We start from the raw sequence: 26,153 nt of genomic DNA, 5'->3' as shown, positions 1-26,153 counted from the left end.
ACTATTTTAAATTTGATTGAAAATCGATTTCGTCTCTGTTCAGATTTTGATGCTTTGGGGTAATATTGATCAGTCTCTATTTGGACGGTTTAAACGAGTTTTCTTGATCATAGAGGATTTAAGAGGATACAATACACCTTCATAATATTTACAAACGCTAGTTTATCAATTTACCTTGCTTTTAAACGATTTCTTTCAAAAACATTTACAATCGAAAATAGAACAATGATGCTGCATACATTAAGGGCAAAAATTATTACAATTGCTAAATAGTTTAAGCTTCAAAATACAAATGAAATTTTACTTTCACACAATCTCCTAGACCCTCCCATTATTTCCATTTTAATTTTTCCTTCAAAGTTAATCATTTGATAGGGTTCCTTTCCATTTTTCCAATACGGGCTTACTCTATGAAAACGGTTTTATTTTTTAAATATCACAAATTTATCATTAAATGACTATAAAAATAGCACTCTAACTGTACATATACAAAGAAAAAAAGTTGTTTTTCAGGAGAGCTGTTTGTTTGCGAGCCCTGGAAAAAATAGGTACCGTAAACTGGGGGAACTTTGATCACTTTTTTCATTCATTTTAGAATATTTTGGAAGGGATTGCTTTTTCGTAATACCTAAAAGCTTTAAAACCCTTACTGAGGTGAGGAGTTTTAAACATGATCATGGATTGCAGAAAACTCAAACGACATTTGTGGTCATAAATAAATGTTTGTTACAAAACCAGATTTCGAGTTTCGGGGTAACTTTGATCACTGTGGTTTTTACGTATCTCAACATCTTCAAATTTATTGTTTTGATGTCATTAAGCACAGAAGGCTCAAAACATCGATAACAGTAATTTTTTGTTTGGACTTAATTGAATTTTTCAACGTTTTCTTTCAAAAAGAAATATACTCGAAAGATGGACAATGTTGCTGCATACATTTAGGGGCAAAAATTATAAACATTTCTCAATATATTTGGCCTCGAAAACAAATAAAATTTTACCTTCATGCAATTCCCTAAGTCCTCGTACTGTTCCCAATTTTTTTTTTCTTCAAACCTTACCATTTGATAGGGTTTTTAGCCATTTTTCCAATACAGGCTTTTTCATGGAAAATGACCGTTTTTTTCAGTATCCAAAAATTATCATCAAATGACCATAAAAATAACACTTAAACTTAACCTTAACCAAAAAGACAGTTGAACTTTCACATTAAACAACCCATTTGCTCCTAAATGCTTAAATTTGATCAGGAGAAATGTTTGTTTGTGAGCCTTCAAAAAACCAGATATTTTGAGATTTTAAAATTATATTTTAAGTAATATAAGAAATCTCCTAATAAAAACCAAATTTAGCTTATTTGTAACTCAAGTTACAGGCTTTCAAACGTAGTAAATAGTTTTCAGATATTTTAACTTTATACTTAGTTAATGATTATTATCTGCAAAAATTTCATGTTGATCAAAGTTACCCCGCTGATCAAAGTTCCCCCAGTTTACGGTATTTTGAGATTTTGTAATTACATTTTTTTAAACAGAAAAAAATTCAAATACATACATCATTTTCAATTAGATACTCAATTTATAAGCTTTCAAACGTTCAAAACAGTTTTCAAAAATTCACACTATTGACCGAGTTATTGATGATAATGTGGAGAAATTTATTGTTGGTCAAATTTACCCCGGTGATCAATGTTACCCCGTTTTACGGTACGAAGATGTACCAAGACGAATTCAATTGTTAAATTCTAATTTGAAATTCTGAACGGCTAGTGATGGTATAAATTTTATTTACGATTTGGATTTAAAGTCATATAGCATCAAAGTAAACTTAAATTGTATAGTAATTCAAGGAACTAATTTTGTTTTTCATTTCAACTACCATTAAGAAAAAAATCTGCCTTTCAGCTTCAAAACTATTACGCCTGATTTAAGGCAGCTGCTGGGGAAAACCAAATAGCGAAAATTTTCGAATAAAAATACTAAGGAGAAAAAGCAATTCTTCGAAGGTCTAAAAATAGATCCTTTTGAGGAGGTTCACGCAAAGTTTCTTCTGAAAAGGTTAGAAAAGTTTCCTTTGATGAATTAAGAGAAAGTGGCTTGTACAACAATTTTCATTCCTTCAATTAAAGACTAAGATTATGCAAAGAAAAATAAATTCATAGGTTTCATAAGTTTTTTTTTCTGAAATCTGAAGACCTCCGTTTGATAATACACCGTTTTTCCAAATAATTATCTGAAGTCATCATGCGTAAACACGAGTTTACGGGTACAAGTCCAGCCCAGATAGTGAATAATATCATCCACATATTAGAAAAAAAAAATAAACTCTTCTATTTAAAGACTCGATAGAGGTCGTTGGGAACATCATGCAGTGGAACATCAGAATAGTAAGCCGAGTTTCAAAATCCATAGATTCTTTCGTATTCCAATTAGATAAAAACATAACCTCCAAACCCTGGTGCGCTTTGCAATCAACCCCGGCACTTTCTGTGTCACAAATTTGCATATCGATGAGATAGTTCCACCAAATTGACCCAATCAAAGATGGGGGTCTCCGTCAACAAACTCATAGCTGTTTAGATAGCTACATGGAAGGTGTCGGGTGGTAGGTCATTAGCTTCGCCGCGGCGCAACCCAATTAGTTCAACCGGTTCAACCGGAGGCCAGTGCAATGGAACCCAATATGTAGTAAGTCGTCATTCACAAAACCGTACAGACCCCTCAGAAGTGGACCCAAGCTTAGACGGTTTACCTACCTGTATATCGCGAAACCATCCGGTGTGGTAGAAAAACGAACCGATCAATGACGACGACCCAACTCCTGGACCCAAGACGACGTTAGTTAGTCAGTTACCTTACCTACTAGACATTGTACGGGCAAATTGGATTACCCATGGGCGCTTGTTTGCTGATACCACAGACTGCAATGCGCCTGGCCCGGCAAAAAAGATGTTTTGCATGATCACAACAAAACCCAGTCGAAGCCGGCAAGGATGTTATGCATTAGTTGCCAATTACGCAACTGCTTCAATTAAACGGTTTGAGTCGATTATGCGTTTACACACCTTCTCCGTGCTAATTGAGCCTAGTGGAGCTGAAATTTATTATTGATTCTTCCTTTCGCCGTAAACTTTTACGCCACATTACCGAATGTAAGGTTGATTTGATATTTTCCCTCGTCAAATACATCGTACGGGGTGAAGTCCTGGGGTATCGGCCAAACCCGCTCCCGGAATGTCGAAACGTCCGGAAGCACTCCGTAGAACTGACCGTACTCTTGGATGGTGAACAGACACCTCAGGCTTAGGATGTAATCCAAAATGACCGCGTCCGGAGTATGTTCCTCGTAGTTCTCGTCCAGATACAGTGACTTAAAAGCCGTTCCTGAAACGAAGGTAACAGTGATTAAATATCTAGTTAAATTTCAACAAATAACATTGAGTTAGACTCGAATCATAATTACTCCTGATGGAAACAACGATGCCCTAGAAACTTATGAATTTCAATAAGGAGAATGTTGACTGCCATGCTGTGCGGTAAGATAATTTGTTTCGGTGTTTGGTGGTCAATGAGCCAGCCCAGGATCAATTAATTTTTATCAACTACTGGACGTTCAAATACATACTTTGTTGCAAAACTTGGCGTCTGAATTAGCTAACACGGTTTGCGTCACACAAATTTAAGAAATTCCATTTATCTTATTATCGTTTTGCCTTTGTACTCGCTTTTTTTTATTTTAATTTTGATCGTTTTTCTCATTTGTGTACTTTTTATCATTGTGTTTTTTTTTTCACTTTTGGCTTCTTCAAATTGTACTAAAAAATAAAGAGCGACTTTATGAAAAATTAAAATGAGATGGATTGGAGTGAGTAAAGTGTCGTGTCAGTGTCATTTTACAACGTACACAACGGAATCCGTCAATTTGACGGAAACCTTCTTCTCCTCTCAAGTCCTGTGGACATTTACACAACCTAAATTGGAATAATACCTCAGATGTTTTTTAATCTTAATATTAAAGATGTAGGGATAAGTGGTATTCGGCGAACCTTTTCAACTATTCAACTATATTTCGTTGAGTTTTTAATAAAAATACAAATGCAATTATTTAAATTTCCCTTCCCTTCCATCTTATGCCCCTCATGTTTTGAGTCGATTATTTTCAACCATTACAAGATCTTTTTCAAGTGGAGGCCTCTTTGATTTGAAAAAAAAATACCAATAAAAAAACATCAGATGACATGTCACTTCTAGGGCGTTTATCTATAAAGAGAATGGGTTCCAATGAAATATGGGACTAAACACGTCGAAACAGGTGCCAAGCAATTTGAAATGGTTTATTTGATACCGAATTAGATGAAAGTCGATATCTTTTCAAAATAGTTGTAAAAAGGAAGAATAGGATCGGGCAATTCAAGACAATTTATGGGAAAAAATGTAAAAAGGACAAATCTGAGCAAAATCTAGGCCATAAACATACAAAAGTAAAGTGAAAGATAATACCTTGAAATTTAAAATTTTCATTGAATCGCAGCAGCAGTATTAAAATCGTATCTATGGATTAATCATATGATCATCGTTAAAATTTTGCAAAAATCGATTTTTTAACAAAAAATCTTTAAATTTTCAAAAAGAAATTTGAGTTTTTTATTTGATTTAGAAAATAATTTTAAAAAAGCCGGGCGAAATTAAATAATAAAGTTTCATTATGTATACATGCGACAAAGTTTTAGATAGCTTAATAACTAACTTGAACAACAGTTGAAAAACTTTCGATCCATTTTTTTAAAGGAATGGCTGTAAAATCTATCTTTTGTTTGCATTTTTACTATGGTTTTTTTCTTCTATGGGCTCTTGTTTTTTAGGTGAAAGTTTTAACTTTTGAAACAATATAGAAATCCTTGCAAAAAATTTGTAGAATTGAATGCTACGCAACGTTAAATTTTGTAATAAATTGTCTGAAATTTGGAGAATTATTATCCTTTGAAACTACAACATCTAGGAAAAATGATGAAATTTTGATTGAATAGAGGTTAACGAATAGATTCAAAATTAGTGTTTTTTCATAAAGGTGTGTTAGTTTTACAGTTACTAATGATTAATTTTTTTTTAATAATCCACCATGGGTGCACGGATTCACCGCAGTTTCGCCAACGTATGCGCTGAATTGCATTCTTTAGATCATGAGTTCGGCTAATCTTCAATGCAAATCACCACATACCCGACACCATGGCTTCGTGTGAACTGTCATGTAATGAATGTGTTTTGTGTATGTGTGAGTCTTATTTGGAGAACGAGACAATCAGTTTCGCAACCGTATAAAATTCATCACATTTTCAGTGTTATGAATCTACGACAGGTATTCCGCACTCGTGAACATTTTTATTATACATATAGTCAGTTATAAGAGAAAACACATCTTACCTTTATCTTTATCTTTATCTTTATTGGAGGGGAAAAAGCCCATATGAAAAAGATTGAATCCGTCTCATATGCGCGTAAAAACCCTCATCTTTTGCATCAACAGATTACAATTTAAATCTAAATGATACATCGAGTACTTAAGTTTATCACACAATACAATTACTACAATTTTCTCTTAAAACTATAATTATGAAAGAGCTCTGCGGAATTTACATTTGAGTGTGTTTCGGGAGATATGAAAATCAAATTCTGATGAAACGCGGTTGAACGTTCGGATTGTTCTTATGAGAGGTGCATTTTGACCATAATTAGTAGAAGCATGCGGAACAACTAGGAAAGATTGAGAGCGAAGGTTTCTGGGCCTACTGTTAAAATTTACAAGTTCTAAAATTTGGGGACAGTCGATATGACCCAGTATTATGTCAGATATAAAAGATGCATCAGACACAGCTCGACGGGAAGACAGTGTTTGTAGACCAATAAGATTGCATCTGTTTTCGTAAGCAGGAAGATTGACAGGATCGTTCCATGGTAGATTGCGGAGAGCGAAGCGTATGAGTTTTCGTTGAATCTTTTCGATACGATCGATTGAGTTGTTGTAACGAGGATTCCACACTACCGAGCAGTACTCTAAGTTAGATCGAACTAATGCACAGAATAGAACTTTAAGGCATTGAATGTCTCTGAAATGCTTAGTTATTCTAAAAAGGAAACCGAGACATCTTGAAGCTTTAGTAACAATGTATGAGATATGGTCTTTGAATGAAAGTTGTTGATCTAGTGTTTTGTCGCCAGAATTTCGTGGCAGCCGATAGTACCTGCTGTCGGCCACTTAAGGGATTCGAACCCAAAAGTATTCTTGTCGATACCGGGAATTGAACCCGGTACGCCTGGCATACAAAAACCAGACTACCGCCAGCCTGTCCGCTAGACCACATCGTCGGCATTCCTTCAACAACATTTTATATGAGCAAAATATTACAAAATTAACACACGACGTATTACAGGACAAGACACTAGACGTTCTTAGAAACGGAAAAAAGGATTCAAAATTACCTTTTTAGTCGACCGGTTTCGGGCTCGATGTTGCCCATCTACAGGACGATGTCCGACTGATCACACGGAGAAATTACTAGCAGGATCATTCTACGAGTATCGTAGTGTTCGTTGAAAGAATGTTCCTTTATGAGATTTTTCTTTTGGTGAAAGTGAAAAGCGGCGACATAATTGGTGGGTCATGTTCGTTCATTAGCGGTTTTTCGGAAGTACTAATGAACATCGACTCCCATGCGTTCAAATGTGAGGCTTTTCTTACGCATTTCCTATAGATCACTTTTTCCCAGTTTATGGAGTGATCCATTTCCGTTGCGTGGGTGGCTACACTAGATTCATTGACCCTGTTGTTGTCTGCAGCATTCCTATGTTCTTTAAGTCGAACTTTAAATTCGCGACGAGTTTGGCCAATGTAATTTCATAGATTCCAGATCTCTCATCCTGTGGAAACTTATCCTTCAAGAAGACCAACCGATCCTTAATGGTGTTGCCGCTCTTGTATACTGTTTTCAGACCGTGTTGAGAAAGGATTTTTGTTATCCCATTAGTTAGTTTCGGGTGGAACGGCAGGCTAACTCTGTAGGGCTCTTCCTTTTTTGGCCTGAAAGTGGTAGCATCCCTTCGGTACTTTTATCGGGCATGTTTTCGGAGAATTTTAAGTACAAATTCGTTGTCAAAACCGTTCATAAAACCTGCCTCAAGGATTTTGTGTTTTTCTTCTTCAAATTCTGCCTTTTTCATGGGGATATTGTACAGGCGGCTTGTTTTTGCGCACCAAAGTGGTTGGAATCTACTGTTTTGTATCCGTCGGTTGAGGTTGGTTTCCGATATATTCCAAATTTGATGGTGTTGTCCTCTTTCCTTGAGGTTAGGAGATCAAGGAAAGGGAGTTTTCCCTCAACTTCTTTTTCTACTGTACACACAGGTCGATGTGTTTGGAGTTTAGAAGCCCTAATGTATGTGTGAGATAACGCTCCTTTACCGAGGCGAGGATGTCATCGACGTAGCGCCACCAGACACGTGGGAAAAGTCTTCATGTTTCGGAGTAAGTTTTTTAAACAAACCGTTGGCTTCAGCATGGGCAACAAAATATCCCCACTTTTGGCTGAAGTTTTTATGAGCGACTTGGAAGCAGATTTGGAGAAAAGTGATAGACTTTTCTCTTTCTCTTTCTTTTTTGACAACGAATTTGTACTCAAAATTCTCCGAAAACATGCCCGAAAAAAGTACCGGGGTGATGCTACCACTTTCAAGCCAGAGAAGGAAGAGCCCTTAAGAGTTAGTCTGCCGTTCCACGCGAAACTAACTAATAGGATAGCAAAAATCCTTTCTCAACACGGTCTGAAAACAGTATACAAGAGCGACAACAAGGATAAAGGATAAGATTCTGCAGGATGAGAGATCTGGAATCTATGATATTCCCTGTGAGAGTTGCCCAGCCCAGCCAAACTCGTCGCAAATTTAAAGTTCGACTTAAAGAACATAGGAATGCTGCAGACAACAACAGGGTCAATGAATCCAGCGTAGCCGCCCACGCAACGGAAATGGATCACTCCATAAACTGGGAAAAAGTGATCTATAGGAAATGCGTAAGTAAAGCCTCACATTTGAACGCATGGGAGTCGATGTTCATAAGTACTTCCAAGAAACCGCTAATGAATGAAGATGACCCACCAATTATGTCGCCGCTTTTCACCTTCATCAAAAGAAAAATCTCATAAAGGAATCTTTTTTCGACGAATACTACGATACTCGTAGAATGATCCTGCTAGTAATTTCTCCGTGTGATCAGTCGGACATCGTCCTGTAGATGGGCAACATCGAGCCCGAAACCGGTCGACAAAAAAGGTAATTTTGAATCCTTTTTTCCGTTTTCCGTAAGAACGTCAAGTGTTGTGTCCTGTTATATGTCGTGTGTTAATTGTGTAGTTAAGTTCTTACGTTGGCACAAATCCGCATAAAATGAGTGAGCAAAATGTTTAACTAGTGAATAAATTAAAATATGTGAGAAAATTGAAGCGTGTGAAACGCAATTTTTTATGTAAACAAAAATTATCGACAACGTGGCGACGGAAATTTAAAACATTACCAGGGATGCCAATTTGATGAAAATTTCTTATTTCCTTAAAAATCTTGTGCCACTATTGGATTCACATTACGTTAGCATTATGAATTCCTTTGAAAAATTGGTATCTAGAGTGTAATGATACCAGATTAGCTGGTTTTAATTACGAGCTAACGCGGATTTTAAAAGAATAAAAAATAGGAAAACGAGGTTTGGCGGTTGCCTGGATTTCGAGAAAAAAAGGGCGGTTTTTACCCGGATATATTCACAATTTTGGCGAAATCAAAATCAAAAACTAACGATTTATGGTTTTTTTTTTTGACAAATAACAATTTTGTTTGAACTTGTTTCATAAAACTGAACTTATAACCATTTTTTAAATTATAAATGCAAAACTAAGGTGCCTCGATAAAAAATTATTTCCTGTTTAAGTTTTGTAACTCTTGAAGTTGTATAAAAATAGCGGGATTTGGACTGATTTGCCCGGTTTTTATTTCGAAAATTTTGAATTCCAACGTGAGAATTTTGCAAAGATTTCTAGTAAAAATGATCGGGTTTACTTCGCCTGGAAACGTTTTGGAAAGCTTAATCGTGTTACATTTTGGATTTTTTACTGTCTTAAATATATCCACAAATCCTCATTGATTCCACATGAATTCGAATCGAAAATATAAATCCAACTTTAAAATTAACTTAGTTATGATATTGATTGCGTTTAAGGAAGTTGAGGATTAGTCCGCATAAGACTGAAAGCAGTTTTTCACCTGGCACGTTAATAAACAGGGGTATTAACGTGCCAGTTCGTTTATTTTTCGTTCACTTATCAATCAGCAATCTAGTGGCGATTTGCTAAGTGATATTTGAACGAAATACTAGCGTATTAGAATTCAAATTCTTACACACGTTTTCAGCTTATTTTTACTCTAGACCAGACTTCTGTTTTCTGTGGCGATACTTATCAGCATTTACGGTCTACAGTGAAAGAAACATACACCTTAAATGTTTAACTAAAACCATAAGTTTATGATGATTGTTTAGCATTTTCATTATTACCTTTTGATATTTTATAAATTATCCGAAATCATTTTAAAAATTTGACAATAATGTAATTTTATAAATTTGAAAAAATATTCGGCCTGTTCGGCCAAATGCTTAGCTCAACTATTTGGTGAGCCGAATATTCGGTCTAACGGCTTTTGGGCGGTATATGGCTAAAAAAATTTTCATACAACTTTATTTTTGCTTGGAACGAAAATAAAAACTTCACTGGTCATGTGTAGCTTCCGATTTTTTGGCTGCTCTTCCGACTCACCTTAATGGATTTTGTTTTTCAAAGTGGTGGGAGCCAAATAATTATGGAAAATGTATCCTGAAGTAAAAAAAAACTCCAATATTACGTAATGCCAATAATCAATGTAGCATTTATACCTTGAAAAGAACATAATAAATGCACATACCGCGGGGTAGAACGCCAAAACTAGTGGACAAAACGCACCATACCGAAAGGCTGGTCAGTTAAATATAAATGGAATATAATAGTTGAAACATCATATGTTTCATAATATGTTCATCGAATTTTTTTAATTAACCTGCCTATGGCAAAAAATAATTTGTTATTGCTAAACTTAAGCGGCATCCATTAATTACGTAAGGTAGAAAACGCACCATTTTTGACACCCTTCCGAATCGAATTTTGGTGCACCTTTAAACCTGTTTTTTTTTTTAAATTATACATTCTAATCATAATTTGAGAGTCAGCAAATATAAAAAATGACATTCCGTTTTGATATTCGATATCTTTTTTTTTTTTTTCATTTCGTTTAATAATTTAATTTTTAAAGTCTGTATTAGTGAGAACTCGGAAGACATTGAAAATAGTAAATCATTAGTTCTAATTGTAGTTCCTCTATTTTGATTTTGTTATCGAAAGTGGCGTTTCTAGTCAGCCTCAACACTTCCACATGTAAACCAAATAACTTTTCATGACTCGGCCTACAATCAACCCACAGTAATCTAGTTACAATGCAAGTCGGTATTTTGCACAATTATCGTTGAAAATCCACAGCAAGAGAATTTACCATCAAATCAAATTTTTTTAATTTAGAAATTGCATAGATCCAAAGTTTGGTTTAAGTTGAAGTTCGAAAATAAAATGCTTATTCCTTCGAAATCTTAGATTTTGACGATGTTAGGAATCGAACGTTAGGCATACTCACTCTCATCCAGTTCTTCCGCCCTCACCATCTTTGCGAGCGTGTAAACTTTCGTCATAAAGGCATCGATCGTTTTTTGCGCAATGCTAGCATCCTTCATATCGATTTCGCTTGGCGGAAGATCATTCAGATAGTCGGCGAATCTCCACACCAACTTCCGGAACAGTCTCTACAGTTAGTGAACAAAAAATGGTTAGTCAAATGTTTGAAAAAAAATCAAAATTCCAACCTGATTGATATTATTATAAACAAACACCACACGACTGGTTTCGAATAGGTCACTTTCGGCCAGATATCTCATATACTCGCCAACGGTTTCTTCGGAACTTTCTATCATGTGCATCGAGTACCCTTCGAAGTTGACCATCATACCGAACAGTTTGATTTCGAGCGCTGTCTGCTCATTCATCTTCCGCAGAACCTTCATGAATTGGTCCCGGATGGTCATGGCCGAGACTTGTGGGTGTCGTCCGATGTAGACAATCCGCTGGAAGTAACAACGTCGTCCAGCGCACAGCATGTTGTCCTTCACATGGTCAGCGAGCGTCCGCCGGTTTTGAAACGAGGGCAAAACCGTATCCTCAGGGCGCTGCATAAAGTAGGGCAGTGGAGTTTTCTTCCTGGGACTTTTTCCACCCGGAGTTGTAGACATTTTCGTAACGATATATTTGTTTGGTTAAACTTGAAATTACTAAAAACACACAGGATTAAGTTGACTTTCGCTACGTTTGGCTGGTTCCGAACAATGGCAATCGATCTAATTTAGGTACAAACAAGTCATTTGTTGAGGCAACTGCCACACCTTGCCATGGTTGCTCCTCCGTGGCGATGATGTTTGTTTTGTTTTTGTAAACGAGTGAGGGGAGTCTCTGTTGTCATAACATCGTCGTGCAGAGGCACGTGGCCATAAAAATTATGTTACCGTCATCAGTAACCGTGCAGTGAGTGGATTTATGGAACCTCAATGAGCGATGGAAGCGAAAAGTTATTCTTTCTTTCCTTAAGAAAAACCCGTATGATCGGTCAAAAGTTGGGTAAAAATTTAGCTGCATCCGACTTGCTGCAACCATCACCCAAGCACAGCAGCGATTCCATCGCCTATTGAAACTCACGATAAGACCGATTCGACTTTTATAAGCCAAGAAAAATTTTAGGTTCTAATCAGGCCCGTGCGAAGAACTCGTCCATGGGGGGTGGTGAATTGTTTTTATTTCTAGCTAGAAATAATAACAATTCCAAAAATGCACAACACATAAGCAAATTTATTCCTTAAACCATGTTTTCAAAGGAATTTTGACGGCAATTGTCTCGGATTTTCTAAGAAAAACGACTGTTTTTTGCTGCAGTCGATTTTACTTAAAAAAAAATTCGAGACTTATAGCACTAGTTTACAAAATTAAAAAAAAATCGTGAACTTCTGACTGACCAATATTCTCAATGTAAAATCGGGCGCTGAATCCAAAAATGAAATTTAAAAAAAGAAAAATAAAAAAAAGTTCTTGTACTTAGATTAAAATATCTCGGACGGCATAACGGTAATTTGAAATCCCTCTTTTGCATATTGAAGGTGAATAAATTTCTATCGGTCATATAAATACTGTTTTTCTGCGCTTAAATATCAATTTAGAACAAAGAATTCAAGTGGTTTTTTATCAAAATCTATTGAAAATTTGAGAAGTTATGGCTACTTTACCATAACAGTATTTTATGTAGTTTTTAATAATTCAACGAAGCGCAGTATACTTATCATAGTATAGGAAGAATGAAACATGATAAATCTCACTCGCTTCAAGTCAAAATTATTTATTAGCTTACCAAAAGGTCAAATGCCAAATTTCAGGAAGATCTGACCATAGGGAGAGGTTGCTTGAGTCTCGAACGTGAATAAAATTTTAAGGTATTTCGCCCTGGAGGAACGAAAAATACTGGTTTTTCACCAATAACTTTTTTCATCACTAGCCGATTGTTTTTTATTGTTAATTTTCTTAAAGCCTAAGTTGAGACAAATATTTCACCCGAAGACCGTTACTCGAAAGGGTTTGAAACAGGAAAGTTATTGTGGTTCCAAGATTGTATTTTGGTCGAAAATTCTCGTATAAAGCGCAATGCGTAAAAAGTACTCATTGAGTGTTGGACAAAAATTTTATACCAAGTTCGTAATCCGTGTTCATAATTACCCCCTAGAGAAGGGGGTAAATATGAATAGACGGAGTAATTATGAACAGCCGTCTCAAGGACGTGGGTTGCGACCAACAAAAAAAAGTTGCTCTACAGAATGATGAAGAGCACGGAAACTTTCATTGTTGGCAGCTTTTCAGAATTTATGTTAAGAAATAAACATATGGTGGCTGTAAGTGAGCCAAATGAAGAAATTTTGTTCATAACTACCCCACCTAGCCCTACGTTATAGCAATTTGGTATTTTGCGTCCAAAATACTTTATTTACAAAGTTTATCCAAATAAACTGGTTGATGTGTTTCGATGAAAACAAACTAATTTTCGAGTTTCTTCTTCTTGATTTTTTTTAGCATTTCTAAATTAGCCTGGATATTGCCCAGATTGAGGGTTGTAAACTTTGAAATCAAAAGCCCAGATTTTGCAAGGTTTTTAGATAAAATAGCCCAGATTTTCACTGCCCGGGTAAGTGCGGAAAAATATCTAGTGAGCTCAGTTTTGAATAATTTCCGATGTTCTGGTACCATTTTTTTTTTTCATAAATCTCAATTTGTTGCTTTTGACTGGACTGTGGAATCTGAATCCACTTTATAATTCTTGATTTTCAGTTTGATTCATCATTGGTTTTGCATTTAAAACTTAAATAAGAATCATTTACATGTTCAAAACACATCATTCCTGATTATTGAAAAAAAAATTAAAAAAAACATTTTTGAAATTTGGATTTGAATTTTTTTACTTAATTCTTATGACGAATTGAAACTTTAAAAAGTTCCATAATGGTGATCCAGGAATGAATTATCAGAGTTTCATCATTCGGAATTTTCAGTCGGATAAGAATTCAAAACTTTTTTTCAGATTCAAACGAGAATTCAGATTCGGAATTAAAATTCAAAATATCCTTAAACAAAACACGAAACAGGTTAAAACCACTGTTATAAAGTAGGATCTAAACTCATTTTCAAAATTGCGTTCTCTGAAAATCTTAGTTTCAATTTGCACAGGATTTCAATAATGAAATAAATTATTAATGATAGTTTATTGTTGATAAAATAATTTGTACTTCATCTTCGGGTTCAGGAAATACTTTTTATTGGTATGTTATTAAACATTATTTATATTGTAAAACTTTAAAAAAATAAATCAAAAGAAAATCTGAATGTATCGAGTTTACAAAAGTTAAAAATAAATCTGATCTGACAATTTGAACTTCAAACAAGTGTCTTTTTCAAATAAAGCCTTCAAGAGGGATCTTCCATCCATTTTTTTTTAAATTCACAACAAAAATTTATCATGTTTAGGACTTATTTTCGAAAGTAATTATTTGAAATGAATAACTTTTAATATGAAAGAACTCAAACCCAAATAATAAGATACTTTTAGTATCACTTTTTTCACTATTCTTCATTTATGAGTTTTTCAAGCAAATATGTTCTCGGAAAAAAATTGTAACCAACTGTAGTAAAAAACCTATTTATAGAAAAATAAATGACTTAAATAGTTCATTTTTGAAGTTCAAAACCATAACTTCCAGTTTAATTATACTGACAAGAAAATGTTAGGAAATAGGTAATTTCATGAATGATCAATGAAAACTGATAAAAATTGAAAGATAAGGAGTTCAAAGTTACAACAAATATTCTAAGAACAAAGCAAATACAAATTTAGTTAACCTACCTACCTACCTACCTACTTCAAGTCACGTTTCAAACTTTTAAAAATTAATTTAAAAATCATGATTAATTCATAAAAGACGATTTTATCTAGAAAAAAAATTGATGAAAAGTTTTTTAAATTTTCAATCAAAAGTTTTGAAGTTTAAATTTACAAGCTTTGAGTATTTTGTCACTTTCGATATGGGAAAGGACAGAAGGTTGAAACTTTGTTTTACTTATTAAAAATTAAGACTTAATGACTTGTTAAATATTTCAGGAGGTTTTTTAATACACACGTTTCATCATAAGAATTTATATAATTTAATTGATGACTCAAGGAAACAGCATTTTGCTTTTTTAATAATTGATTTGGTAGACTTTAGGGTCATGAACTCGAATCTTTTATCAAATTTGGTCGAACCCGTTGAGTTTTGGTGATAAGGAGTTTTAAAATGTATCAGTTTTAAGTAAAATCAAACATAGATAACTGATTAACAAACAAACCTAAATATACGAAAAAATCTGATTCTGATTCTGGTTATCATATTTCATCCAATTGAGGGATATTATTGTCATGAAAATGATGCATGATCTAAAAAATGTAAAATTCAACAATTGAAAAAATGGAAAGATATCATCACAAGTACTTTTGACATAACTGTAGAAAGTGTAAACAAAATTTGATTTCATTTAACACATTTGTTGAAACCTGCAAAATGATTACATGTTTTCTAGAAATATCTTAAATTCAGTTTAGTTTTAAACTTCTTAAAAATTTGATAAATAAAAAAAAGTTTAAAAAAAACATAAGACTTTATTCGCAGAACTAAAAAATACTTGAATTCTTGAGGAAAGTTGATAATTTATTTAAAACTTTTAGTTTTGAATGATAGGTTTTTGATTTGAGTTTTTGTATAAATAATGCAGAAATTTCTCAAATACTTTTTACTTATTTTCACATATCATTTTGATAACACAAGTTGATAGAAATATTGCATATTCAGATTAAAAGTACCCAAACTATTAGAAATTACCTTTTCAATTCATTGCACCTCCGAAAAATGTCAATTTTGTGGCCTTGTGTAAATTATGAGTTGTGTTGAGCATTTAGAAAAATAAAAAGACTTAATGAAATTTAGTCGAAATTGGTTTCTTGAAGAATATTTAATATCAGCATAACATTTGTATGAATATAACGATTTGAAAAAAAAATTGGTCCGTTTCAAACTCTGTTCTTATTTAGTTACATTTTTTAATAAAAACCAATTTTGAAGACGAGGTAGGATTTTTGTATGTCAAGATTTCAGTTCCTGTACAAAAGATTAATTGAATTGTAATTTCGAACCAATTCGTTTCAATTCGTAGATGTCGAAGAGTATCGTAGATCAAAATTTCTCATGCCCAGGGTGATTTAATATTGATTTCTGCCGGAGACGAGAAAAATTTCTGACTTGCTTGTTAACACTTATTTCCAAATACATTTTAACATCAAGTAATTTTCCGTTACTTCGGTGAAAATTTTACTTAGAAAAAATCGTCATGGGGGCGGTTACACCCCTAAACCCTCCCCCCCCCCCCCCTTTCGCACTGCCTTCAAACCTACAATATAAAATAAGTTTTCAATTCTTAAAGGTCATATAATACCGTCGAATGAAATGTCTTTAGCCTAGAGTGATTTAGGAGAAAAAAATTCGCCAAATTTCTGTCATGTTTGTTTAAACTTATTTTTGAACACCTTTTGGGATCATAACCTTTCCGGTTACTAAAGTAAATTCATTTCTTGATCTGGAAAATTTACTTGAAAAAAATCTCCATGGGGGGGGTTAAACCCCTAAAATCCCCCCCCCCGTTCGCACAGTCTTGGTTCTAATTCATCGAAAAAAGAATATTATTAATTGCTCCAAAAACATGAAGTTAAAAAAAAATCATTTGTTCTTTTGTTCGTTTGTTCGTTTGTTCATTTGTTCGTTTGTTCGTTTGTTCGTTTGTTCGTTTGCTCGTTTGTTCGTTTGTTCGTTTATTCGTTTGTTCGTTTGTTCGTTTGTTTGTTTGTTCGTTTGTTCGTTTGTTCGTTTGTTCGTTTGTTCGTTTGTTCGTTTGTTCATTTGTTCGTTTGTTCGTTTGTTCGTTTGTTCGTTTGTTCGTTTGTTCGTTTGTTCGTTTGTTCGTTTGTTCGTTTGTTCGTTTGTTCGTTTGTTCGTTTGTTCGTTTGTTCGTTTGTTTGTTTGTTCGTTTGTTCGTTTGTTCGTTTGTTCGTTTGTTCGTTTGTTCGTTTGTTCGTTTGTTCGTTTGTTCGTTTGTTCGTTTGTTCGTTTGTTCGTTTGTTCGTTTGTTCGTTTGTTCGTTTGTTCGTTTGTTCGTTTGTTCGTTTGTTCGTTTGTTCGTTTGTTCGTTTGTTCGTTTGTTCGTTTGTTCGTTTGTTCGTTTGTTCGTTTGTTCGTTTGTTCGTTTGTTCGTTTGTTCGTTTGTTCGTTTGTTCGTTTGTTCGTTTGTTCGTTTGTTCGTTTGTTCGTTTGTTCGTTTGTTCGTTTGTTCGTTTGTTCGTTTGTTCGTTTGTTCGTTTGTTCGTTTGTTCGTTTGTTCGTTTGTTCGTTTGTTCGTTTGTTCGTTTGTTCGTTTGTTCGTTTGTTCGTTTGTTCGTTTGTTCGTTTGTTCGTTTGTTCGTTTGTTCGTTTGTTCGTTTGTTCGTTTGTTCGTTTGTTCGTTTGTTCGTTTGTTCGTTTGTTCGTTTGTTCGTTTGTTCGTTTGTTCGTTTGTTCGTTTGTTCGTTTGTTCGTTTGTTCGTTTGTTCGTTTGTTCGTTTGTTCGTTTGTTCGTTTGTTCGTTTGTTCGTTTGTTCGTTTGTTCGTTTGTTCGTTTGTTCGTTTGTTCCTTTTTTCTTTTGTTCGTTTGTTCGTTTGTTCGTTTGTTCGTTTGTTCGTTTGTTCGTTTGTTCGTTTGTTCGTTTGTTCGTTTGTTCGTTTGTTCGTTTGTTCGTTTGTTCGTTTGTTCGTTTGTTCGTTTGTTCGTTTGTTCGTTTGTTCGTTTGTTCGTTTGTTCGTTTGTTCGTTTGTTCGTTTGTTCGTTTGTTCGTTTGTTCGTTTGTTCGTTTGTTCGTTTGTTCGTTTGTTCGTTTGTTCGTTTGTTCGTTTGTTCGTTTGTTCGTTTGTTCGTTTGTTCGTTTGTTCGTTTGTTCGTTTGTTCGTTTGTTCGTTTGTTCGTTTGTTCGTTTGTTCGTTTGTTCGTTTGTTCGTTTGTTCGTTTGTTCGTTTGTTCGTTTGTTCGTTTGTTCGTTTGTTCGTTTGTTCGTTTGTTCGTTTGTTCGTTTGTTCGTTTGTTCGTTTGTTTGTTTGTCATCAAAAGTCTTAGGCGTCTTAAGACCTAGAGAGCTGAAATTTAACACAGGTGCTCATTAGGACCAGGAAAGATGAATAATGGTTTTAGATTTTCGGATGACCTTTTTTGAAGAGGGTCGTTCATACATATTAAATCAATTTTGCACACAGAAGTTTTCAGGGACGAGCAATTGATTTCAGTTATCAAATTTTGTGTCATGGATTGGCCAAAGGGGTCGTTCACAAGAAAGTTTCAAGGTCAGACCATTCGATCGCTATTGTGGAATTGTGAATTAAAAGTTTACGAGAAGAGATCATTCATATAAATTGTTTATTTACAGTTTCTGCAAAAAATATGTAAGAATGCATAGGATCGATTTGGAAATTTGTGCGCTGTTATTTACTGGGAAATTTGGGAATTCAATTCCGGATAATCAAGCAACAAAAAAGGGTAATTTTTATGAACCAGCATTTATGAACTGCGGCATTTCTCTTAAGAAGAAACGGGTAAATGTGCGAATTCAAAAATGGTTTTTGGAAAGAAACAGTAACGTCTTTTATGGAGTTGGTTTTAAACTTTTTAACCGCAATCCGCTCTTGAGTGTAAATATGACATTATTGGAAGTTTAGCGGCTTGTAACTTTATTCACACTTGTCAAACTGACACTCCAGGGACAGTAACGGGTAAAAATTCCAGAGACGGATGCGGGTTAATTTTTTTTATTATAGACATTTTACCTCTTTCAAGATGAGGGTTAATGAGAATATTTTTTCTGCAAAGGTATTTTTTATTCAATATCGAGATTTTATATTTTTTGAAAAACATCATCTTATTTCATCACATTTTTATATATAGTAGGTAGCGAAACGAACGGTATCACTTAATCAATAATAAAACATTTTATTTAAAGTCCGCTATATGATTAAAAACCTTCGTTCAAAACCATCATATTGACAAGAAAACCGCTATCTAAATTTGATAATATTTAACTTGAGGTTCAAATATAACTATCACTACCAAATTTCTCACTGAAACAATAAATGTTGATCTTTTTCCAATAATTATTGAAATTCGCTGGATATTTAAACAGTAGGTAATTTTTTAAATTGTGTCACTTCAAATTAAATTAGCTTCAGCATGCGGAGAACTTTCTTAAAGTGGTATAGATCAATTTGTTTAAAAAATAAACTCTCCCTTTTCTTTTTTTATTTAAGTCAGCTCAAACCATCAATCTTTCAGCTAATTCGTTACTATTCAGAGCTCGAAATTGAAAGTACTATTTTCAGGCAATGAATCTCGTCATTGAAAGGCAGCCCACAAACATTAAAGACTGCTTGAATATATTGCTGAAATAAAAACATACACGCAGAACAATCATCGGCGAGGAGTTTATCCCTTCTTCAGTGCCGAAATTTAGTTTCGGAGCACAACTCACCATGTAGTCATCCAATTTACTTCTCGTTATGTCTCAAGGTGAAAACGAATTATAAGGCCATCTCATCTGGATTCACAAACTGTGAACATGGGCCGTGATCAAAAGTAAAAGTTGCCTCATAGAATTTAAAACTGAATCGAACTGTGAGCCGATGGTATACACCTTTTTAATCCTTTGGTAACGAACTAGTACTTTCCAATTTGCTGATGTAGCTCGTGGACTGGGAAAAAAATACGGATGTTCACAAGACTTCAACCAAATATAAAAACTAGTTAACTCACAGTTCAATATTTCTCTGAGCATCTTTGTGGCTAATTAAAATAAACTCTAAATTATGTATGTTTAAGTCATTAAAATTTGAAATAATTATTTATTGAAACATTTTAATAAACCTACAATGAAAGAAAACTTGTTTGCCATCGAGCCAATAAATCCCAGTGCCTTGACCGACTGACGGTTTATTCGCACGTGCCAAAATAAAGTGCATCCCAATAGAGAAGCAACACATCGTTAATCATTCCGCTAAATTAGCAAAGATGGAGCGAAAAATCGAGCAGCAACGGCATCATGATGAGATAGATGAGACCAAAACTAAAAGCACTGACTGCATCAGGTTGGTATTTTGTTTTGATGAATATAAAAAAGCAGAAAAAGCCCACCCATCGGCTCGGATCCATTCATCGATTTGTTTATAATACCTACTTTTTTTTTCTTTCTCATGCGCGAGATAATTCCGGCGTTCATTCATGGGCTCGTTTTGGATGGATCGCTGCTGATTCACTTTCAAACCTTTTGTCCATGATTGACTTTTTATGTTGTAAACCTTATATATTTTTATCCGATAAATTAAAATCAAGCTATTTTGCTCTTCATCCATTAAGGGTTGGCGGCGTTCAACAATCCATTGAGGTAGCAAACTTGTGCATGAGCTATGATGGAACGAGAAGTCATACCCACCTACTTACTTACTTACTTGCTACATGTGGTGCGTTGAACATCTAATAATGTTTTATTATAAGTAAGTAGCAAAGTGGAGGCGGTTCTTTTGGCGATGTGCGAGCATGGCATTTTTGTATGTTCCGACATTCGACAATCATCCGTGGTGCACTTGGCCTGAAGCAAACAACAACAATTGCTCTGACCTTGCCACTGACAGACTGACTGAACTGGACCCAATCGGAATCAGCGGGTCAAAGAAGTTCAACACAGTAGCACTTGCTCTGCTAGTAGGTACACCTTGAAGTGATTTTAATCTTCCTTAGTTTGAAGAACAAAAAAAAATATGAGGATCAAGTGCCGAATTATTTGGGAACAAAACTGTTTGATCCTTGGTTGACTACATTTACAGTAGAGCTCCGCTTATTTGTGCTCTGGTTGCAGAAAAGTCATCTTTGCAGAACGATTTTTTTTACGTTACACTCAAACCCCAAACTGCAATTATGCTATCGAAATTCAATCAAAGATTAATTTTAATCAAAGATTAAAATGAAAATAAATCTTCAGCAGTTTGCAAACAAAAAAATCAAGTTTATTTCAATTTAAAACAAGCTATATTTCAGCTTAGTAAAACGCAAAATAAAACTGCAGATATGTACCATTCGAATTCAAATCTCAAATAATTGTGCAGAATAAAATTAAAAAAAAAAAAGTGACTTCAGCATTTAAAATTCCAAATTTCAATAACAAAATATCAGAAAAATTCCGAAAACGAATTAAAAATTTATTCTGATAAAGATTCAAAATCCTAAAACAATGCTATAAGTTGATATTTATTTTCTTCAACAGAATAACAGTCGACAAAATTAAAAGAACAGTGAGGATTTTTTTTATTCCTCGAAATCAACATTAGAATAAAGAACATGATTTGAATATAGAATTCAAATAAAATTCAGTTAAAGGATAGAGTAGATATAAAAATAAAACAGAATTCAACGATAAAGATTTTCAAATAAAAATCCAGAGCCAGAGCTAGGTTCAGTCATCCAGATATAAATTCAGAATCAGTCTATAATTTTAAAAACTATAATCAAAATTCTCATTAGAAATTGAATGGATTATTTGAATTAAGATCATTTTTTGTCATTTCTGTATTTAAAACGACTACAACTTTAGTAAAAATAATAAGCATTGTGATACTCAATCAAAGTATTGCAATGCATTGATTGTGTAAATATCTTAGAAAACAAGCGGAAGAATTCTTCAAAACTCGCATATTGGATGCTGGCAGATTTAAATTTGAAAATTGAAAAATTAAAGACCGTGTTCGTTATTTGTTATCAAATTTAAATCACTCGAATAAAAAAAATTGCAGATTAAAACTTGGAGTTTTTCTCATAATAATATCATAATCCCCCTTTCGAAATCAAAATTTGTGATAGATGGCTCCTGAAAGTTATTATTTATAAATAACTAGCTGATCCCGTACGAACTTCGTTTCGCTTTTAACTTTAAAGCTGATGATTTGTTATTTGGTTGGTAATTGGGACGCATTTTCACGAAACAATTGCTCAAAATACTAAACAGAATTTTCAAGCGACCTATTTGCTTGTCCACCAAACGGTTATTTGAAATAAGAAATTGATGATGCCTAACAACGCAGTTATTGCAAAAAATCGAAAATATTATGGACGACCCCTTTTACTGATTCGTTTTCAGAATTTGACACATGAAATCAATAACATGTGCAGTAAAACTCCCATGTGCAAATTTTCATTATAATCCGATGTATTATCAAGACAATGGAGCTTATTCTGAGACTCACGTGACGCGATATGCTAAATTTCACATCGTTGTGCTGACTTCAGAAACCACTCAAGGCTAGCAGTTTCAGCTGACATGTCCTGTGATCGATTTTCGGAGCTCATTCATACTAACGTTTCTTCTCTGAAACATTTCCTGGAGTCAGGATAAAGAAGTGAAATTTTGTGAGTCACGTCACTCGACTCGCAGAATAACCCCCAATATAGCAAAAATATTGAACAGATAATATGGACGACCATTTTTGCCGACCCCTGACTCGAGATTTGAAACCTGAAACAATTGAGCGTTCCCCAAAAATTCTATGTGGAAATTTTCATCTCAGTCCAATGCATAATAACGTCAACACCGCAAAAAACATTGAACAGTTTATATGGACGACCCCTTTCGCAGAACTCTGAATTAAAATTCGACTTCTGAAATCAATTACTCGTTCCTTCAAACTCTCACGTACCAAGTTTCCATCTTAATACAATGTATTTAAGCATAAATATCGCAAAAACAGTGTTAATATGGAAGACCCTTTTGACCGACCCTTGCCGCTGAATTTGAAACCTGGAATCGATTGATCGTTCCTCAAAATACTCTTGTGCGAATTTTCATCAAAATCAAAACTATAATAACGCCAATATAGCAAAAACATTGAACAATTGATATGGACGACCCCTTTTGTCGACCCCTTCTAATAAATTTGATAAATGGAATCGATTGCCCGTTCCTTAAAATCCCCGTCTGTAAATTTTCATCTCAATCCAATGCATAATAACGTCCATATCGTAAAAACATTAAAAAGTTGATATGGACGACCCCTTTGGCCGATCCCTGACTCATAATTTAATACCTGAAATCGATTGCTCATCCCCCAAAACACTCATGTGCAAATTTTCATATCAATCCAATGCATAATAACGTCAATATAATAAAAACACTGAAAAGTTCATATAGGTACGACCCCTTTTACCGACCCCTGACACAAAAATCAATACCTGGAATCAATTCTACATCTATCAAAATCTCTATGTGCACATTTTTGTAACAATCCGACGAAAAGTAACGTCAATATCGCGAAAACAATATTTGTCTTGTATGGACGACCCCCTTAAGAAGGGGTCATCCAAAAATCTGAAAACATTTTTCATCATTCCTGGCCCTGATGAGCATCCATGCCATTTTTCAGACCTCTAGCTCTTAAGACGGCTGAGCCTATAGAGTAACCTTATTCTTGTTTTCACCAATGTATTTTTTCTACTTAATGCTTTAGAACATATGAAAGTTTGTGTCCTTTTCTTCAGTAAGTGGAGACATCTGAAGAAAATTATTTTGAAAATTTAAGGTACATCATCGGGTCGTAGAGATTTTTTTTTCAATATAGTGTGTATTACATACCCTGAGTAAGAAATCCTGATCTAATTTATATTTTGAGGGGCCCTCGTTCATGTTTCAAATTACATTAATTTTGTTTTTTTTTTAAATAGTCTGCTAGTTTTGATAGCTGTTTAAAGAAAACTTTTATATTTTTTTCTCCTCGGAGGGCCCCCTTGAGCCGGGGGGCTCGAGGCAATTGCCCCAAAGGAAGATGAAAAAAAACGGCCAAACGGCAGACGACCAAAGCAGTGCGTTTTTTTTTGGGAATCGGCGGTGGCAAGAAGACTATGACAATAAACTTTCGTTTGCTTACCTACGGACTACTGGTACTAATTTTTTTTTTTTTGATGAATTTTTTTTTTGATGAATCATCCAATATAATTAGGGTTGCCATTCGTCCCGAAAAAGCGGGACATGTCCCGCTTTTTTAGAAAATGTCCCGCCGTCCCGCTTTTCTCTCAAAATGTACCGCTTTTTCCTGAGAAAACTTTTGTGGTAGACTCAACCTTCTCCGATTTTTCCCTTCAAAATAGTTGGTCCGTGCTTGATGAAAACGCTTCTGATAAAATCTCTCCTCGATCATACCTACTCCTGTCATTGTTTTCTAATCTTTTCTTTATCCATTTATGATTTTCAGAACTATGATACTTTTCTACTTAAAGATCGACATTCACCGATAATGCTGTAAAAATTAAATGGGTAACACTTTTATGAAGTTTCACTGTCTTACACTGGAAAAACCTAAATTTAGTCTCAATTTATATTCAATGGTTTAAAACAGAAAATCATTCCAATATAATTTTTCTCAAAATAAGCAGCATTTTTTTAAGGTTAAATAACTCGTTTTGTTTAGCATTTAAGACTGCCTGAATATTTTCCAGGCATATCCGGACCGAGTAAATCTGGGTAACGTTATCTTAAAACCGGGCATCTGATTTTAAAATTCTCAACCCAAAATCTGGGCAATATCCGAGCAAATTTGATCAAAACCATGGAATTATTTAATGAAAATTTAAAAGAATACAGTTGAAAATATATTTTTTACATTAAGACATAACACATAATAGCTCATTTTAAATATTTTTTTAAGCTTCTGAAAAACTGTTCATGATAATTAAAATTTAACTTGCTCAAAAAACCGTTTCTGGACGCCAAAATAAAAAATAGATAATAGCTCAATTTATTTTGTTTTGTTCCGTTTTGAAAATATAGTGATAAAATCTGTGCCAATCAGGACTACCGGCCGGAGCGAACTTTTCCTAAATTTTGTGTCAAATATCTGGATAAGTTCGGGCAAGCCCGGCAATCTGTCAAGCATATCTTTGCATCACCATAAAAAAAATTAGTTTCAGTTAAGCGTTCTTTTAACACGTTCTTGCGTTGTTATTATTTTTCTATTGGATATAACATTCTTTAAGTTGTTTCCAAATGATGATGGCTCAATATTTTCTTCCGGAATTATTGAAGAATCCCTTAAATATATAGCATAATGAAAAAGGAATTCCGGATAAAATAAAACTTGAATATATAGCTTTAGGAAAAAGTAATACCGGAAAAAATTAAACTACCGAGCAAAAAAAAACAATTTTAAATCAAACAATAAATTAATGGACGAGTTAAATTAAACAATCTTGGTAGATGATCAAAAACGGTTGATTAAATATATAAAAACTTTCTTCTAATCTTGAATCCTGCACTCTTATTTGGACCTTGATCCTGTATTTTGGATCCTGCACACAAAAAGTTCGGGGTTCTCGCTTTTACTTTCCGTTGGCAATTTTTTTTACTATCGAGTTGGCAAAATGCTGAATTTGCTTGTTTTTGAGTAAAACCAAAGTTTGGTAGCCACTTGATTTTTGAAGTGCAATAAAAACCCTACCTTTTGATTACAAAACATTTTTATTTCGTTTACATAGCTCCGAGATAGACCCGATTTAATGCGTCCAGATTTTGCGTGATCCATGCTTTATATTTCAGAATTCACTGAACCAAAAGTTACAAATTTAGTATCTTTGAACCACCGAAAGTGTTGTGTTTAATTTTGTAGAGTTTTATGATTAATTTTAAATCATTTGAGTTTGCTCCGAACTGCCTTAGCAATTGATACACTGGCATTTGTTATTATTACGAAGGTGTTTTGTATCCTTTTTGATCAATAAAACTCGTTGAACCGTCAAAATAGAGACTGATCAATTTTACCCCAAAGCATCAAATTCGAAATCGATTTTTAAATCGAATTTAAAGAAGTCTAATAAATTTCTGCAACCATGTTCTACGTACATCGGAGTCCAGTACTGGATTTAAAATATGAAATATGCCACATTCCCTTTAAGAGAAAAAAAATCGAAAAATATTGCAAAAAGTGATTAATCTTACTCCGGATTACGGTTCTTCAAAAGTTGATTCGTAACTTTTCAACGACGCTACAGATGGTACTGTTTTGCGTCAATTTTAAACAACTTGTTTTAATGAGTTTTAATGGCGTTTGAGATTTTCAGGTATCAGTTATCAGAAAAGGGGGAGGCTTGATAGCGGCACGTTATCCAAACAAACGGGAAAATTGTGCCTAGCCTTTTTTTACAGATTTCATCATATACCTGAGAAACCTGAAAACCATAAAAGGATTAGAAAACAAATAAATATTTAGGGCATAAAGCCGATCCACGTAGGAATTTTGAAGCATTGAAGCTTATAACCACA

At 34.2% G+C, this 26,153-nt stretch overlaps 2 protein-coding genes across 2 annotated transcripts in view; one reads left to right on the top strand and one right to left on the bottom strand.

Moving 5' to 3' along the window:
* Positions 1–26,153, top strand: part of LOC129755761 (uncharacterized) — a 151,426-nt gene that overhangs the window by 90,638 nt on the left and 34,635 nt on the right. The gene's annotated exons all lie outside the window — the stretch shown is intronic.
* Positions 3,100–11,565, bottom strand: LOC129755762 (uncharacterized). The gene is made up of 3 exons (XM_055752400.1): positions 10,981–11,565; positions 10,755–10,920; positions 3,100–3,383 (listed from the first exon to the last, which is right to left on the bottom strand). Exons 1-3 carry the CDS (start codon positions 11,401–11,403, stop codon positions 3,133–3,135), a joined length of 840 nt encoding a protein of 279 aa, XP_055608375.1. The 5' UTR covers positions 11,404–11,565; the 3' UTR covers positions 3,100–3,132.

The sequence above is a fragment of the Uranotaenia lowii genome, chromosome 3 (assembly GCF_029784155.1).
Source record: "Uranotaenia lowii strain MFRU-FL chromosome 3, ASM2978415v1, whole genome shotgun sequence".
Taxonomy (NCBI): domain Eukaryota; kingdom Metazoa; phylum Arthropoda; class Insecta; order Diptera; family Culicidae; genus Uranotaenia; species Uranotaenia lowii.
The sequence above is the reverse complement of the archived record's forward strand: the minus strand, read 5'-3'. Positions and strand labels throughout refer to the sequence as shown.

Coding starts and splice junctions, on each gene's coding strand:
- LOC129755762 (XM_055752400.1), bottom strand. CDS start 11,403: ATGTCTACAACTCCGGGTGGAAAAAGTCCCAGGAAGAAAACTCCACTG. Junction 10,921..10,980: donor TTTATAATAATATCAATCAG/GTTGGAATTTTG, acceptor CACTAACTGTAG/AGACTGTTCCGGAAGTTGGT. Junction 3,384..10,754: donor GGCGGAAGAACTGGATGAGA/GTGAGTATGCCT, acceptor CCTTCGTTTCAG/GAACGGCTTTTAAGTCACTG.